Source organism: Nicotiana tabacum, chromosome 4, assembly GCF_000715075.1.
Source record: "Nicotiana tabacum cultivar K326 chromosome 4, ASM71507v2, whole genome shotgun sequence".
NCBI classification, from domain to species: domain Eukaryota; kingdom Viridiplantae; phylum Streptophyta; class Magnoliopsida; order Solanales; family Solanaceae; genus Nicotiana; species Nicotiana tabacum.
This window is the reverse complement of record NC_134083.1, coordinates 20,326,867-20,343,847: the sequence shown is the minus strand read 5'-3', so window position 1 is coordinate 20,343,847 and position 16,981 is coordinate 20,326,867. Positions and strand designations below refer to the sequence as shown.

Sequence of the window (16,981 nt, the reverse complement as noted above, 5' to 3'; positions counted from 1 at the left end):
CAGGAATGGCGAAGAGCCAGATGAGAAAAGAAATTAAAAGATGAGTGAAAAACATTGAAAAGAATGGTTACTGATTGAAGAAGGGGTGAGAACAAATGCTTTTGTTTCATATCATCAATATGCATGTAACTCTCTAAACCTTGATATGTTCTTTTTCAAACTTAAAAGCAATAATGGCAACAATAGAATTTTTCTTCCAAGGGTCATTTCAGTGGCAAAAAGTTGCGAATTGGTACGGTATAGAATTTAGAGGTAGGAAATAGATCATAGACCTCCTTATTTTCTTCAGATATATATTGGTGGAATCTCCATGTCTTCCACTTTGGCTTTCTTATTGTACATGAAGCAGAAATGAAAACGTACAAAAGTAGAATTGAAAACGTACAAATTCTTTAAAGTTAAATATTCAGCTCATGCTTTAAAAAAATGACAAGGTACGGGTAATAGTTCTTCCAAATATTTCCTTTAAGTTAAAAGATTTTGGAACACTTCATACTTTAAGAGTCAGGAGCTCGAATGTTAGCCACAGATTTGATCGAACCAAATAGTTTTAGTCTAAATCCGTTAAATATATATAAAAATTAATTTAGAATTCAATTACTAACACATATCCTATCCTAGAATGTAAAACTTATAAAATTCAAATCTTTGGTTCCACCTCTAATTCTTTGGCTTTTTAAAGTACTGATGTTCGTCTAATCGTCGGAGGCTTCAAATTTGCTGATGACAACTAAAGGTGGGTGGAAGCATCCATATGAATGGCTTTGCACTAATTAATATGATTGCTTTTAGTAAAACATTAACTCGAAAACAATATTTAACGTACATAATGCAGGGAATCTTTGTTATGAATACTATTAAGTAAAGCTTTTCTGAATCAACAACTTAGTCACACCGAGGAAGTACTATAATACGGTTTGTCTTTTATTCCTTCTTTTCTTTATCATTATTTCTTCTCTTTTTTGTTTCAATTGTTGTGGTTCTCATTTCCCATTGCATCCCCCATTTAAAAGAGTGACAACTGCAATAGAAAAGAAAGCATTGGCATAATTCAATTTCCAGACATAATCATTAAACAAAAGAAGATCAGAATAATTGACACTCATATTAATTCTGATAATTAGCAATTAGTTGATCATTGCAATTTTTTATTTTTATTTTTGAAGTTTAAGGAATGTGTCATTTCTTTTGCTTCGTTTGGTAAAAAGAAACTCCATACTCTTTTTTCAGAATATATCTCCAAAAGCATAAGCTTTATTGCCACTCTCAAATAGTATAAGTCACTAAGGGGTCGTTTGGGTTGAAAACAAATTAAATTATGATGGGATTAATTATATTGGTTTTGATTATGTTGGGATTAGGTAGTCTGGTATTATTTCTTATTGACTGTTTGATATGTTATATTAATTCTGAGATTGTCAATGTTAAAGCTTTATCCTGGGATTACTATTTCACCCTCTGGTAGGTATAAAAATTCTCGTACTATTTTTAATCCTGAGATAACTTATCCCAGCATTAATAACCAAACAAGGGATAAAGTGGTATTAAATTTTTATTTCAAGATTTTTTTTGCTTATTCATCGTACCAAACGAAAGGTGTGCACGGCTAGTAATAGAATATTACAACATGGAGAAGATACAAACAAGAAGAGCAAAATTGAAAAGACACTGAAAAGATTTTCAGGAGTAAAGAACAAATGCTCGTGCTTTAGATATGAATGGTTCCTCTAGCTCTTTGCTTCATTGCTTTTCAGAATCACACGCTAAGATGTGCAACAAAACAAATTCCTTTCAACGGTGTCATTTCAAAGGCACAGGGTTCCAATTAGTGCTTATTGTCTGCAACAAATGGGTGTAGAAGTTTTAGAGGTAGGAAATAGAGTATTAGACCTGCTTTTTTCACATGGAAGAATCTTAGTTACTTGAAACAAGTTGAATTAGAGTAGCAATTATATATTCTCTTGAATTATATTTCTTTCTTTTTGTTCAATATCCATCTCCTATTCGGAGTAGAGAATAACATTTTCTTTCTGTTTTTCTTAATCGGATTACGGAATAGTCCTGATTGGAGAATTCGAACCCGAATGAATAGTTATGATGAGATGAGTACCCACTCTAGCTAAGAATTTTGTTAAAATTATAAGGCAAAAAATAAAATTAATCGATCGACTGAAATTAATTGCATTCATTATCATTTGTCTAACAGTGTACTAAAATGTGTATATTATAGGTATATAATATACATATATACAAATAGACGAGCCATAAGCTATTATTTTTAGCAACGGTTATTCATTATCATAAGCTATTATTTTTAGCAGCGGTTAAAAATATGTATATTTTTCGAAATTATATACGAGTCATTTTTGCTATTTTACGTAGCTAGTAATCACGTATAAATAGAGAGCTCCTTCGAAAGAAAAACTTAGGCATACAAGGCATGTAACAAATAAGAGTAATAGATATTATTCCCTAAATGAAATATAAATAGAATAATTGAAATACATAATTGTATATCACCACTTTTCAATAATCTATTGAACTATTTAAACAATAGACAACTCCATTATTCTTTTTCGAGTGAAGTGACACAGATAAAAGGAGCATCAAATTCTAGCTATGAACATAGACTAAAAATTAGAGGCTAGTAGGAGCTAGTTGAGTATGCTATTTTACGATAAGGACATAACGTCGTTCCAAAACGTTAGGCTCAAGCTTGTCTTGTTACACTTTTAATTCTTGCTTCTTCTATCCAGATTTGAAAGTTGTTCTCCATCATCATAATGAGAAAGACGAAAAGGACAAACACAATACTGAAAGTATAAACACTAGGGGAGAAATTCACCAGGTAGCTCCTCTTAGAGGATGATATTTAAGAATTAGCCAATACGACATGAATTTTAATTTTTAATTTAATTTTTCAGGAAATAAATGTCCTGAAATTAAAAATAAGTACTGGCTAATTCTTAAATAGTAGTCCTAAGTATGACTGTTTGTGCACAGCTCCCTTATTCAGCTCCACGGTAAACTCCAACTAACAAGCCCATGATATTTATTGGGCTTCTTTAGGAAAGCCCAATATTCCAATGACGTAGGAAAGCCCAACATTTCCTTTTTCCAGTCAGTGCCTGGGGAAAATGACAGCTGTCCTTACAGCTCAAGGCAGTTTCTTCGTGAAGCGCGCCACTGAGGACTGAGCAGAAAAAGTACACTCTCCCCTCCCCCTGCCGGCTTGCTACCACTTTAGGTTATTTGTTTCTACTATACAAAAAGTGGAAAGAGAGCGTCGATCATCGCCTGCATTTTGTTGTTACAGCTCACACATTTCGTAGAGGTATTAAAATGCAGAAAATTGCTTTTTCTTTCTCCACTTTGTTGTTGTGGCGTATTTTTTTTTATTTGTTTTTTGCGTTGAACCATGTTATTTTTGTTGTCTACAAGCTTTTTCTGCCTTTGTTAGTTGTTCTTAGTTCTGAGGAGTGGGAGGTTTAGGTTTCGCAGCATTAGCGACTGGTTTAAGAATTTGAGTTTAGAGGAGCAGCTGTAACTTGGCTGTTATACTACCGCTCTTACGAGTCGTTCGTTGCAATTTTGTATCCAAGTAACTCGGTAAAGTCTGACCAGTTATCTTGGTATATGTGAAATGTTATTTTGCTTTCAAAGTTTTTTTGTGTTTGAAACTATGGATTTCAACAAACAAAAAAAAAAAAGAAGCTCTGGATTTCCTTGCGCTGTATTTTAGAATGTAACCACCTCTTAGCTATAAAACTTTTTGTTCATTCACGATACTCGAATGTTAGTAATCTATAGTAGGGTAGAGACTTAAACCTGAGAACTAATTTGTCAGTGTAAGATTGTAGGCCTATGGGCTCTGAGTCAATAATAATAAATCTTCTCCTTACTATCTGCAGTTTGAAGTATTCTAAATCAAGTGCACAAAAAACTTATCCCCTCTCAAAGAGGCGTATGGTCATCTTTAGTTCATGCGGAGGTTTGCACATAATTATTTCGAATTCAGAATTTTATCACAGCCCGTTTGATTACTGGGTTCGAAATATATTTTTGTACTTATTTATTGGATTTTTTAACACATATACAAGGTCTGAACCAAAGTTCGGATGAACTCATAGAATGATAATTAGATCTGCCTCTGAGTTCATACGTCAATTAAGATTATGCGTTAGTTTGTCTAGTAACCATGAACACCACCTTTAGTATTTTGACAAGATTATACACTTCTGATAAAACTTTTATTTTATTTTGAGATATATTTTCCAAATGGATCTTTAATCTACTTGTTTTACTTCCTTGTTATCTTCCTATTCTGCCTCATCAAAGTGCAAATTGAACGGTTTTCGTTGACATCATGGCTAGAATTGAAGTTCTTCACTAGTCTGGCAATGTTCGCAGCAGGCACTGGAGGTTCTTCACTAGTGAATTTCTGCATACCAAGTGTGGTAAGCCAGAAGAACACCCTTTGCTGCCATCCTTTGAAGTTGGCTCCGTAAAATTTCCCCGGTTTCTCTGCCGGTGGAACAGCAGTCCGGCTTGACGAGGCTATCGTCGTTGCCGCAATAGTCGCAGAAGAATTTCCGTTATCAATTGCCCTTTCTCACTGTAAACAACAGAAGAGTTCAATTAATGACAAAATCAGAACAGTAAACAATACTGTTATTAACAAAAACAGTATGTATAATAAATAAAACCGAAGTTTATATATACTGTTTCACAGAAAAACGATGAAGTTTTTATGTTCTTCAAATCGTTTTACGAATTTCAATACTCTGATGAAGTTTTTTATATCTTCAAATCAGAATAGTAAAATTCAGAAGGAGTAGAAAACCACACAGGTTTTAATCTCAACAAACAAAATACAGAATATAAAAAAAAAAAAATCCTTAAGAATGTTATAAATTCTGTATTGCTGTAATAAACAATTAAACTTTCTGAAAAAACAAAACAGAAAGTTAGTAATACTTGTTTAACGAAATAGATTCGGAAAAACAAAAAACAGTATAGGAATAAATCGAGCCCACTGAATACACAGTGTGTCCTTAAGGAAATTATTCCCCTCAAGTACCCGAGGTGCTGGAATATATCCTCCCAGGATAGAACGATTTAACTCACCAGTGTATTGGTACCAAAAACTCTGATGAACTGCGAACCACTCAATGGTCGTAAAACACACTGGAAAATATTGTGCAGAAGAAGAAGAAGCTCAGAAAATTTCGTAAGGAAAGATTCTGGGATTCAAACTCTATTTATAGAGTTGCTGGCAATGTTTCTGAAAAGGTTTGCAACCTTTCAGAAACAACCATGGCTGTTGGAAAAAGGGTGTTTGAAATATTGCGGGAAAAATATATTTAAAATAATCCGGGAAATAAAACGGGCCTGACCGAACCGGGTCACGGGTCATGGGTTATTCCGGATTGAATTTTTCGTTAATTATTTAATTAATTAATTAATTAAATAATTGAAAGGAATTTTGTCCAAAAAGATTAATCAATCAATCGATCTTTGACCGAATCCGAATCCGAATCCGAAGCCGAAGCCAAAGCCGTAGCCGAAGCCGAGCCGAGCGACGACGACGACGGCGCGAGGCTTGCCTTTTTCTTAACTCTTTAAGAGCTAGAAGAAGAGCAATTATATATATACCCATCAAAAGCCTTTTCTTCCTCCGATATGGGACAATGTCCCTTTCCCAAGGGAAACTCAAATATTTCATTTTCCCTCCATTTCTCATTCACCCTCTTTAAGCTACACAAGCTTAAAATCCCAACAATCCCCTACATGAATGGGGAATGGCTATAAAATAAAGGAATGCACGGACGCGTGTGTGTTTTACATGCAAGAATTAATTGCATCTGGATAAGTAGGTTTCCCTTTGAACTTTCCGTAGTGAACTTATATCGGATATACTCGGTCAATCGGTAGATTTGATATCTTTGAACCGTCGAGCTTTGTTATATACCTAGACAACATAAGTCACACAATCAATCCTTAACCATCTATGGTTCTCACGGTTGTGTTCGTTTCAGCCATGAACACCGCCTGGTTTTATGAGTGCTTAGAGAATGGGCCTTTACTTTCATTCCCTTGAAGCGGCTTACACTTCACACTCACATAGGTGATTTCTAAACGTGTAATCCTATAGACACACTATCTGGTCATATCCTGCCAGACTTAGCAAATCATTAAAAAATCTTTAAGCTTTGTTGACTCATCAAAAAGCCTTAATGCTTTACCTTGATTTCTGAACATTGTCTTCATCACGAGAATGGGTTGAGTTATTTGACAATGTTGAACCGTCATTCATAACTTTGTTTGATCTCTTTGAACCTAGCTCGTGGGATCTCCAGTCTGCTAGGTAGAGTTACCGTCATGATGACTTGTCCTAGACCTTAACCCCATTCCCTTTGATGATCTTTCAACTGCCTCTCTAGATAGGCCTTTTGTAGGTGGATCCGACACGTTATCTCTTGACTTTATGTAGTCAATTGTGATAACACCACTAGAGAGTAGTTGTCTAACGGTATTGTGTCTCCGTCGTATATGACGAGATTTTCCGTTATACATAACGCTCCCTGCCCTGCCTATTGCCGCTTGACTATCACAATGTATACAAATAGGTGTCAAAGGTTTGGGCCAAAATGGAATATCTTCCAAGAAATTTCGGAGCCATTCAGCTTCTTCACCGGCCTTATCTAAAGTTATGAATTCAGATTCCATTGTAGAACGGGCGATGCACGTTTGTTTGGATGATTTTCAAGACACTGCTCCACCCCCAATTGTGAAAACATATCCACTCGTGGATTTAACTTCAGATGATCCAGTGATCCAATTTGCATCACTATATCCCTCGATCACGGAGGGATATTTGTTATAATGCAAAGCGTAATTTTGGGTATGTTTGAGATACCCCAAAACTCGTTTCATTGCCATCCAATGTATGTGATTGGGATTACTTGTAAATCGACTCAGTTTACTAATAGCACATGCTATATCTGGTCGTGTACAATTCATGATATACATCAAACTTCCCAATACTCTTGCATAATCCAATTGTGAGTCACTTTCACCTTCATTCTTTTGAAGTGCATAACTCACGTCAATTGGAGTCTTGGCAATTTTGAAATCCAAATACTTGAACTTGTCAAGTACCTTTTCAATGTAGTGAGACTGTGATAATGCTAGACCTTGTGGAGTCTTGTGAATTCTGATTCCTAAGATCACATCAGCAACTCCTAAGTCTTTCATATCGAATTTGCTAGCCAACATGCGCTTAGTAGCATTTATATCTGCCATGTTTTTGCTCATTATCAACATGTCATCAACATATAAACAAACAATGACTTCATGACCTGGAGTGTTTTTAATGTAAACACATTTGTCGCACTCGTTGATTTTAAACCCACTTGCCAACATTGTTTGGTCAAATTTGGCATGCCATTGTTTGGGTGTTTGTTTAAGTCCATAAAGTGACTTAACAAGTTTGCACACTTTTTTTTCTTTACCAGTTACCACAAAACCCTCAGATTGTTCCATGTAAATCTCATCCTCTAATTCTCCATTTAAGAAAGCTGTTTTAACATCCATTTGATGGATTTCAAGACCATACACGGCCGCTAGTGCCACTAACACCCTAATAGATGTTATCCTCGTTACTGGCGAGTAAGTGTCAAAGTAATCAAGGCCTTCCTTTTGTCTATAACCTTTGACAACAAGTCTTGCCTTATATTTGTCAATAGTGCCATCAGCTTTCACTTTCCGTTTAAAGATCCATTTCGAACCTAAAGGCTTATTTCCTGGAGGAAGATCTACCAATTCCCATGTATGGTTATCCAAAATTAATTGAATCTCACTATTGACTGTCTCTTTCCAAAACGCTGAATCAGAAGATGACATAGCTGCTTTAAAAGTTTGAGGCTCATTTTCAAGCAAGAATGTCACAAAATCTGGTCCAAAGGAAGTAGATGTTCTTTGATGTTTGCTTCGCCTTGGATCTTCTATACTTGGAGTATTTTCCTTTGGTTCTTCCCGAGGTCGTTTAGGTCTTTCACTTAACGACTCACATTCAGTTTTATACGGATAGATACTTTCAAATTCAGCATTATCTGATTCCATTACCGTATTAACGTGAATTTCGGGATTATCGGATTTTTGAACCAAAAACCGACATGCTTTACTGTTTGTAGCATATCCAATGAAAACGCAATCAACAGTTTTTGGTCCGATTTTAACCCTTTTAGGTAAAGGAACTTGTACCTTTGCTAGGCACCCCCACACTTTGAAATATTTCAAGTTGGGTTTTCTTCCTTTCCATTTTTCATATGGAATAGATTGCGTTTTGCTGTGGGGTACTCTGTTGAGTATTCGGTTAGCTGTAAGGATAGCTTCGCCCCACAAACTCTGTGGTAATCCGGAACTTATTAATAAAGAATTCATCATTTCCTTTAATGTCCGATTTTTCCTTTCCGCAATTCCATTGGATTGAGGTGTGTAAGGTGCAGTAGTTTGATGGATAATTCCATATTCCGAACATATTTTTGCAAATGGAAATTCATATTCTCCACCCCTATCACTTCTAATCATTTTGATCTTTTTATTCAATTGATTCTCCACTTCATTCTTGTATTGCTTAAATGCTTCAATTGCTTCATCCTTACTATTAAGCAAATAAACATAACAATATCGAGTGCAGTCGTCAATAAAAGTAATAAAATACTTTTTCCCACCTCGAGATGGTGTCGACTTCATATCACAAATGTCAGTATGAATTAAGTCTAAAGGATTTGAATTCCTTTCAATAGACTTATAAGGATGTTTTACAAACTTAGACTCAACACATATTTGACATTTTGATTTATTACACTCGAATTTAGGCAACACTTCTAAATTAATTAACTTCCGCAAGGTTTTGTAATTGACATGTCCTAAACGAATATGCCATAAATCATTTGACTCCAATAAATAAGAAGAAGCTGCAATTTTATTCATACTGTCAACAACCATTACATTTAGTTTGAAGAGGCCCTCTGTGAGGTAGCCCTTTCCAACATACATTTCATTCTTGCTTACAACAACTTTATCAGAAACAAATACACATTTGAATCCGTTCTTAACAAGCAAAGAAGTAGAAACTAAATTCTTCCTAATAGTAGGAACATGAAGAACGTTGTTGAGCGTTAACACCTTGCCGGAAGTCATCTTCAGGAATATCTTCCCATAACCTTCAATCTTGGCTGTTGCAGTATTTCCCATGGAAAGCTCTTCTTCTGGACCAGCAATTAAACTTTCTGAAAAAACAAAACAGAAAGTTAGTAATACTTGTTTAACAAAATAGATTCGGAAAAACAAAAAACAGTATAGGAATAAATCGAGCCCACTGAATACACAGTGTGTTCTTAAGGAAATTATTCCCCTCAAGTACCCGAGGTGCTGGAATATATCCTCCCAGGATAAAACGATTTAACTCACCAGTGTATTGGTACCAAAAACTCTGATGAACTGCGAACCACTCAATGGTCGTAAAACACACTGGAAAATATTGTGCAGAAGAAGAAGTAGCTCAGAAAATTTCGTAAGGAAAGATTCTGGGATTCAAACTCTATTTATAGAGTTGTTGGCAATGTTTCTGAAAAGGTTTGCAACCTGTTTGAAATATTGCATTTAAAATAATCCGGGAAAGACCAAACCGGGTCACGGGTCATGGGTTAATTAATTAAATAATTGAAAGGAATTTTGTCCAAAAAGATTAATCAATCAATCTCCGAATCTGTAGCCGTAGCCGAGCGAGCGACGACGACGGCGCGAGGCTTGCCTTTTTCTTAACTCTTTAAGAGCTAGAAGAAAGAGCAATTATATATATACCCATCAAAAGCCTTTTCTTCCTCCGATATGGGACAATGTCACTTTCCCAAGGGAAACTCAAATATTTCATTTTCCCTCCATTTCCCATTCACCCTCTTTAAGCTACACAAGCTTAAAATCCCAACATTGAGTTATATTGATCGCTATATAAAATAGTTGATCATCCTTTAAAATAATTCTGACTACTATTTGGAATTTTAAATTAGAGTATTTGGAAATAGTGCATTTTAATCGTTCTGAGATAGAACAATTCAGAACTTGGCTTTAAATTTCCTCTGAATATTCTTCTATTAGAAAAATGACAGGTTTTGCATGAAACATCCTAATCTCTTCGTCTGATATTTTTCTTCAGTCTAAAATCAATTATTAAATGGTATGTCTGGTGGATTGAGGCGAAAATATGCTGTGCCAGTCAAAATACCCTTTTATTCTCCAAGTAGTATCTATTTATCAATAAAATAATATTCTCCGAGTAGTATGTACTGTATATAATTTTAGTGGTGTCTGTCAGTGTTGTTTCATTAAAGTTACTGATTTCTCTCGTTATGTTGATCGGTAACACTTCTATTTTTGTACTTTGTTCCAGTCTGCCGTAGGTCACTTGTAACATCTTCAGCTATGATTCAAGTCCTCTAAGCTGCTTGTTCCGCAGTTTCTATATATTAACTGATTTATACATGATATCTGTACCATATTGAGCTATGATTCAAGTCCTCTTTGTTGCTTGCTCCACAGTCTCTGCATATTAACTGATTTTCACGTGCGGCATAGAATATTTTTAACATCTTCAGCTATGATTCAATTCCTCTAAGTTGCTTGTTTAAGATTTAACTTGATTCCCCTTGATATTTGCTTATATTATGTACATTTTAGAATTGACTCTTCTTTTATATCAAATCCAGATGAGCAGCAGCTCAGATGAAGAGGTAGAGTTGAGTGACTCTGAGATTTATGAGTTCAAAGAGAAGCCTTATGAAGAATTACGAACTGAAAAGCTGAGAGTGAAGGGTCCAAATGGGTCCCTTAGATGTCCCTTCTGTGCAGGGAAGAAAAAACAAGACTACAAGTACAAGGACCTTCTTCAACATGCTACAGGGGTTGGTAAAGGTTCTGCTAACCGAAGGGCTAAGCAGAAGGCAAACCATTTGGCTCTTGCAAAGTATCTGCAAACAGACCTAGTAAATGAGGTTGAGCCAATACCTGCACGTGCTGTGACACCAGAACGTTCAGAACCTGAAAAAACTGAACTGTTCTGTTGGCCTTGGACTGGGGTTGTCGTTAATATATCAAAGGAAGCAGCAAATGGCAGATCTCTAGACGATAAGGAGTACTGGTTGAGAAAGTTTTCCATCTATATACCTTCGGAAGCCAAGTTTTTCTATGATAACCAAGCTAGGGTTTCCGAAGCTATTGTGAGGTTCAATAGTGATTGGACTGGTTTTAAGGGTGCAATGGAGTTCGAGATGTCCTTCGAAACCTCTCACTGCAGCAAACGAGAATGGAAAGCCGATAGAAGTTGCCCTGGTCCAAATATTTATGGATGGGTTGCTCGAGAAGATGATTATATAGCAGAAGGGGCTGTAGGAGAATACCTGCGAGAGAAGGGGAAGTTGAAGAAGATATCTGACCTAATTAATGAAGAAACACATGATAAAAAGAAGGTTGTAGCAAATCTAGCCAATGAAATTGACATGAAAAATGAAAATCTGGATGAGCTACAGACAAGATTCAATTTGAATACGCTATCTCTTAGTCAGATGCTTGAGGAGAAAGACATGCTACACCATGCTTTCTTTGAAGGTTTTCAGTTGCAAGCCTCTTCTGTTTTTATTATTTTTTTCTGATCTGCAGATAATGTATGAAATTTATGTTTCTTATCCCTGCCATCAGATGTTGTCCATTAGATAGGTGAGAATATCTAGACTTGACATTATAAAGTGCCAGTTCTGGTGCATCTTCTCTAAAATTGATCTGTTTCATTTGTTACTTGGACGAAGGGGGTTAACTGGAGTTTATCTCTTGAAAATTGTTTTAGTTAACATATCTCTAACTCTAAGCATCTTACATTTTCTTCGAAAACTTGTAAGGTGATTATAGATACTCGATTTGACAAAGTTCACAAGTTAAAGAGAGGCCCCTTTTGTTGGGAATTCATCGGGTAATAGAAGTGCCACGAGTTTTATAGTATAATTAAAGTCTACTTCTGCAGAATCAAGGAAGATGCAACGCCTTGCACGTGAGCATGTACAGAAGGTCCTGCTAGAGCAGGAAATGTTAAGTGTAGAGTTGGAGAGCAAGAAGAAGAAGCTTGATGCTTGGAGCAGAGAACTGAATAAACGTGAAGCCTTAACTGAGCGAGAAAAGCAAAAGCTTGATGATGAGAAGAAACAGGTATTGAATTCCAGCATGAGTCAAAGTTATATATTAATATTTCTCTTTTAGTCCAGCGATGGGTTTATATTCTTTCAGCAGTCTCGCATGTACTATATTATATGGGGTAGAATGGAACTCTCTAGCTGCTGGTCCTCTAAAGCCAACTCTTTCGAACTAATGCTCAATACTTTCCAGTCAGTTCTGTTGGACTTTCACTTGTAGGCTGCACTATAATGTGTTGAATTTTATTTTGTTGATTCAGAATGATGAGAGAAATTCAGCACTTCAAATGGCTTCTGTGGAACAAAGAAAAGCTGATGAGAATGTCTTAAGACTGGTCGAAGAACAAAAGGTGTGTCATTCATAATCACATCTCTCCCACTCTGTCTGTCATGTCTTTGTCGAAGAACAAAAGGTGTGTCATTCATAATCACATCTCTCCCACTCTGTCTGTCATGTCTTTGCATATATATATTTCTGCATATGCTTCTTCCAAAACCTGCAAGTTGGGATTTCTGCTATTGTCGTTAGCACAAAGTAAATAGAGCTTTACTCATGTTGATATTAAATATCCAGAGGGAGAAGGAGAAAGCCTTGAGAAAGATACTTGAGCTAGAAAGGGAAATAGATGCCAGGCAAAAACTGGAAATGGAAATAGCAGAACTTAAAGGAAAACTAGAGGTTATGAAGCACCTTGGAAGCAATGATGATGCAGCTGTACAAAATAAGATTAAGGAGATGAACGAGGAGCTGAAACAGAAAATGGAGGAGATGGATGATATGGAGTCCCTGAATCAGACTCTCCTTGCAAAGGAGCGCCAAAGTAATGATGAGTTGCAAGATGCACGGCACGCCTTAATTGATGTATGATATTCGGTATCAATTGCAGTAAGATTTTCAATTTTTTTATGAAGTCACAACCTTATGACATGTTGGAGTTTCATGTTGTAAGAATGTATAACTTGTGAGATGCTGAGCTTTTTGAAATAATACTCTCTTTAGGGATTGAAAGAGATGTTGACCAGTGGACGCTCCCAAATTGGGATAAAAAGAATGGGGGAAATTGATGCAAAGGCCTTTCAGAATGCATTGAAGCAGAGGTTACCAAGTGCGGAAGCTGACATCAAGGCATTGGAACTGTGTTCCCTGTGGCAGGAAAAACTAAAAGCCCAAGACTGGCATCCCTTTAAAACTGTTATGGTTGATGAGTCGCGTGTGGAGGTTTGTTCTTTGATTTCGTTTTTTCGTTTTATCTCTTTTTCTGCTAATTTAGTTCCTTTCAGTTAGGGGTCATTTGGTATGATGGATAAGTAAAATTATCGTGGTATAAAAATTTAGTACCGCCTTATCTCTTGTTTAGTTATTAATCCAGGGATAAATTATACCTGGATTAAAAAAAGTATCGGATAACTTATACTTGCTAGCGGGTGGAATCTCAGAATAGGTTATCCCTGGATAAAATAGTAAAATTGATAATCTCAACATTAATACAACATACCTAACAATCAATAAAAAATAATATCAGGATAACTAATTCCAGTATAATTAATCCTAGCATAACTTGTCTTCAAACCAAATGACGCCTAAGTATTCATTGAAGTGAAATCTATAGATTTTTTTTGTGTACTTAGTCGTTTGGTTGCCGGTTAGAGTTATGTAGGTATTAGTTATACATATATTAGTTATGCAGGTATTAGTTATGCAGGAATAAGTAATGCAGGGATTAGTTATGCATGTATTAGTTATGCAAGGTTGAGTTATGTTGGGATTAGTTATGCATGGATTAGTTATGCGGGGATTAGTTATGCGGTAGTTATATAAGGATTAGTAATATAAATGTAATGTGAGTGTTATTTATTATTAGCTTACCTTATTTTATTAAAATTGTTAGTATAGTTTAAATATATATTTTTAAACAAAAAAATACAAGTTTGAATAAAGGGCATTCTTGTCATTTTGTGTTTTAATACAAGTATTACTAATACGTGTATAAGTTATTCCACTTTCTACCCTGCATAAATAATACATAGATTCACTCATAACTTATACTTGTATTAGTTATGCGGAAAAGAAAAATATGAACCAAACATTATATTAGCAATGCTACGTGGAAAAGAGGAAAAATCAAACAAACATTGTATAACTTATGCTAGCTTCTATGTGGAGATTATTTTTTCCCCTTCTTTTAACGAAACAATGTATAAAGTTATCCTAGTTTTAATACATGGATAACTCCTCTCTAACCGGCTACCAAACGAGCCCTTAAGAGTTATGTATGGCATCTAAAGGTTTGAGGTTAAGGACTGAGGACTTCTCTTGTCTTAGTTAGCTTCCAAGGTCATCCATTTTTTTTTTTAAATTCTTTTCCTTTGTGTCTGGTCAAAGCGGAAGAACTTCATTAAAGGCAAAGTGCTCTAGTACTCTTAAAGTTTAGTTAGAAAAGTAATTTTACCCTTAGCTATTTATGAGTGAAGATGACCTTTATAGCTTTCATACTTTATATTCCTTTACATATCTCTAATAGAGAATGTTTCTAAAGGCATCTTAGTCACTTAAGGATGCATTTTTTCAACATGAATTCAAAGAACAACGAAGTCTCCTTTTATGTTTGGTAAACCACAGCCCGCAAACCCCTCTGCCCAAGGACCATAGTGAATCTTTCCTTACATTTTTCCCCTCTGTGACGTGAAACCCAACCCTAACCTCATGGTTGGAGATGGAGGTTCTTTGTCACTAGACCAGCCCTACTTAGGATAAAATATAAAGGTCTTTATTCCCTTCATTTAACAATCAACTCTATTTTTTAGTTTTCTTCTCCCCATACGTACTCCCAAGTTTTTACTGAAACGAAAACCCAAGTACTTTAATTGTATAATGAAGATCTTATATCTACTGCTGCTGCTGCTGCATTTTTTGTTCAAAGAATATTTTGGAAAGAATAACGTTAATTATACTTTGAAGTTTTCTCGTCTCAAATTAGCTAAGTGGCCTTTTACAAATTCAAATTAGCAATCCCCAATCCATTTTTTTACGACAGTGACATTTACATTAAATTTTTCTTCTCCTCATACTCGCAAGATTTTACTAAAACGAAAACCCCAAATACTTTAATTGTATAATGAAGATCTTATATCTACTGCTGCTGCTGCATTTTTTGTTCAAAGAATATTTTGGAGAGAATAACGTTAAGATTTATACTTTGAAGTTTTCTCGTCTCAAATTAGCTAAATGGCCCTTCACAAATTCAAATTAGCAATCTCCAATCCGATTTTTTACGACAATGACATTTGAAATAATCTACTAGAAGTGTTAGGATCACAATGTTTGAATAGTTTAAGGTCATCTTCACTGCTTAAAATAATTGAAGGGTTAAATTGCTTACCTAATTGAAGTTTGCTACTCACTTGATCTCTTTTTAGAAGGATTTTTTATACTAGCAGACAAAATAAACATTGCACTTTTGTCCCCAAATTCTACTATCCACTCTGCTTTAGATTAATCAAAAAGCAAAAGAGACAGAAGCCTATCATGTCATGTTGAAGGCTTGGAGTGTGACCATTTTTGCTGCAAATGCAGAGAGTGATAGATGAGAATGATGAAGCATTAGAAAAACTGAAGGAGGAATGGGGGGATGAAATCTACAATGCGGTGACTACAGCTCTGAAGGAGATAGAGGAATACAATCCTAGTGGTAGGTACATAATTAATGAGCTATGGAATTTCAAGGAAGGAAGGAAGGCCACGCTGAAGGAAGTTACCAGCTATATTTTCAAGCAATTGAAGACACATAAGCGCAAGAGACCATGATTGCTTGGTGCCTTTCTGTCTTCTTCTCCTCTCTGGACTCTGATTGTCAAATGGAATCCTGTTTACAAGTACACTTGCTCTTTGTTAGGCGTGCTGAATAGTAGATATTACATGGTGAATGTATATATGCACTTTTAGAATTCAGATTTTTTTGCAAGATAGTTGTCATCTCTTGCTGCAGTAAGTCCAGTTAGCCCTTATATTTTTTACTCTTTGGAGTTTATCCTTTCTGGGATTTGACTGGTTACAGTTGAAAATATGATTATCTTACTCTGATATGCCACTGAGAAATGGTACTTTAAAAGTTCAATTGTCTTTTGTAGTAATTTTTATTTGAAACTGTGTTTGCGACCAGATTTTGTGCCCGTTGGCTTTTCTCCTTTGAGACAATACGTTGAAGTATGCGATACCAAGCATTACATTGGGTATGTTGTTGTATGTGATACCAAGCATATAGAGATATAACAGCTTTCCATGCGGCCTACAGTATAACGTGTTTATGGACGGATTAATGTGCAAAACCCAAGAAAATTGTATCATTTTGCAATACTGTCCATGGGACATGGCCTCCTTTCATAGGCCATGTCAATAATATCAACAGAGAAAGAAAAAATCGGGAGAAAATATTTCCTATAGACCAAGGTATGCACCATAGTCCAAGAAATTTCCTCAATGCAATTAATCAGAAATCCCAAGTAAGTCCGAAGGTCAATCCTCTCAACTCTTTGCCGAATACCTCTGTAAACTATCTTTCACTTTGGCTTATGCAAGTGTGATGAGAGCATTAGCATGTTGATTCAAGGATCCTGTTGTCTATGCATAAATAACAAACATCAGCAAGGATTAGGGGCTAGAAGAACAGCACAAGAAGATGTATGCAACCAGCAGCAATCGTCCATGTGATTCGGCTTCTTTTAACCCAGACTACATC

The 16,981-nt window shown here is 35.6% G+C and overlaps 1 protein-coding gene across 3 annotated transcripts; it reads left to right on the top strand.

Annotated features, from left to right (window-relative positions):
- Positions 1 to 3,151: 3,151 nt before the first annotated feature.
- On the top strand, positions 3,152 to 16,326 carry LOC107818442 (factor of DNA methylation 1-like). Of its 3 annotated transcripts, XM_075251517.1 has the most exons (8): positions 3,152 to 3,334; positions 3,912 to 3,991; positions 10,773 to 11,670; positions 12,080 to 12,261; positions 12,506 to 12,595; positions 12,820 to 13,107; positions 13,246 to 13,464; positions 15,820 to 16,326. In XM_075251517.1, exons 3-8 carry the CDS (start codon positions 10,773 to 10,775, stop codon positions 16,048 to 16,050), a joined length of 1,908 nt encoding a protein of 635 aa, XP_075107618.1. In that variant the 5' UTR covers positions 3,152 to 3,334; positions 3,912 to 3,991; the 3' UTR covers positions 16,051 to 16,326. The 3 variants fall into 3 exon arrangements, with proteins under 3 accessions (XP_075107618.1, XP_075107617.1, XP_016499946.2); XM_075251516.1 differs by lacking the exon at positions 3,912 to 3,991; XM_016644460.2 differs by lacking the exons at positions 3,152 to 3,334; positions 3,912 to 3,991 and adding an exon at positions 10,275 to 10,425.
- The last annotated feature ends 655 nt before the right edge of the window (positions 16,327 to 16,981 follow it).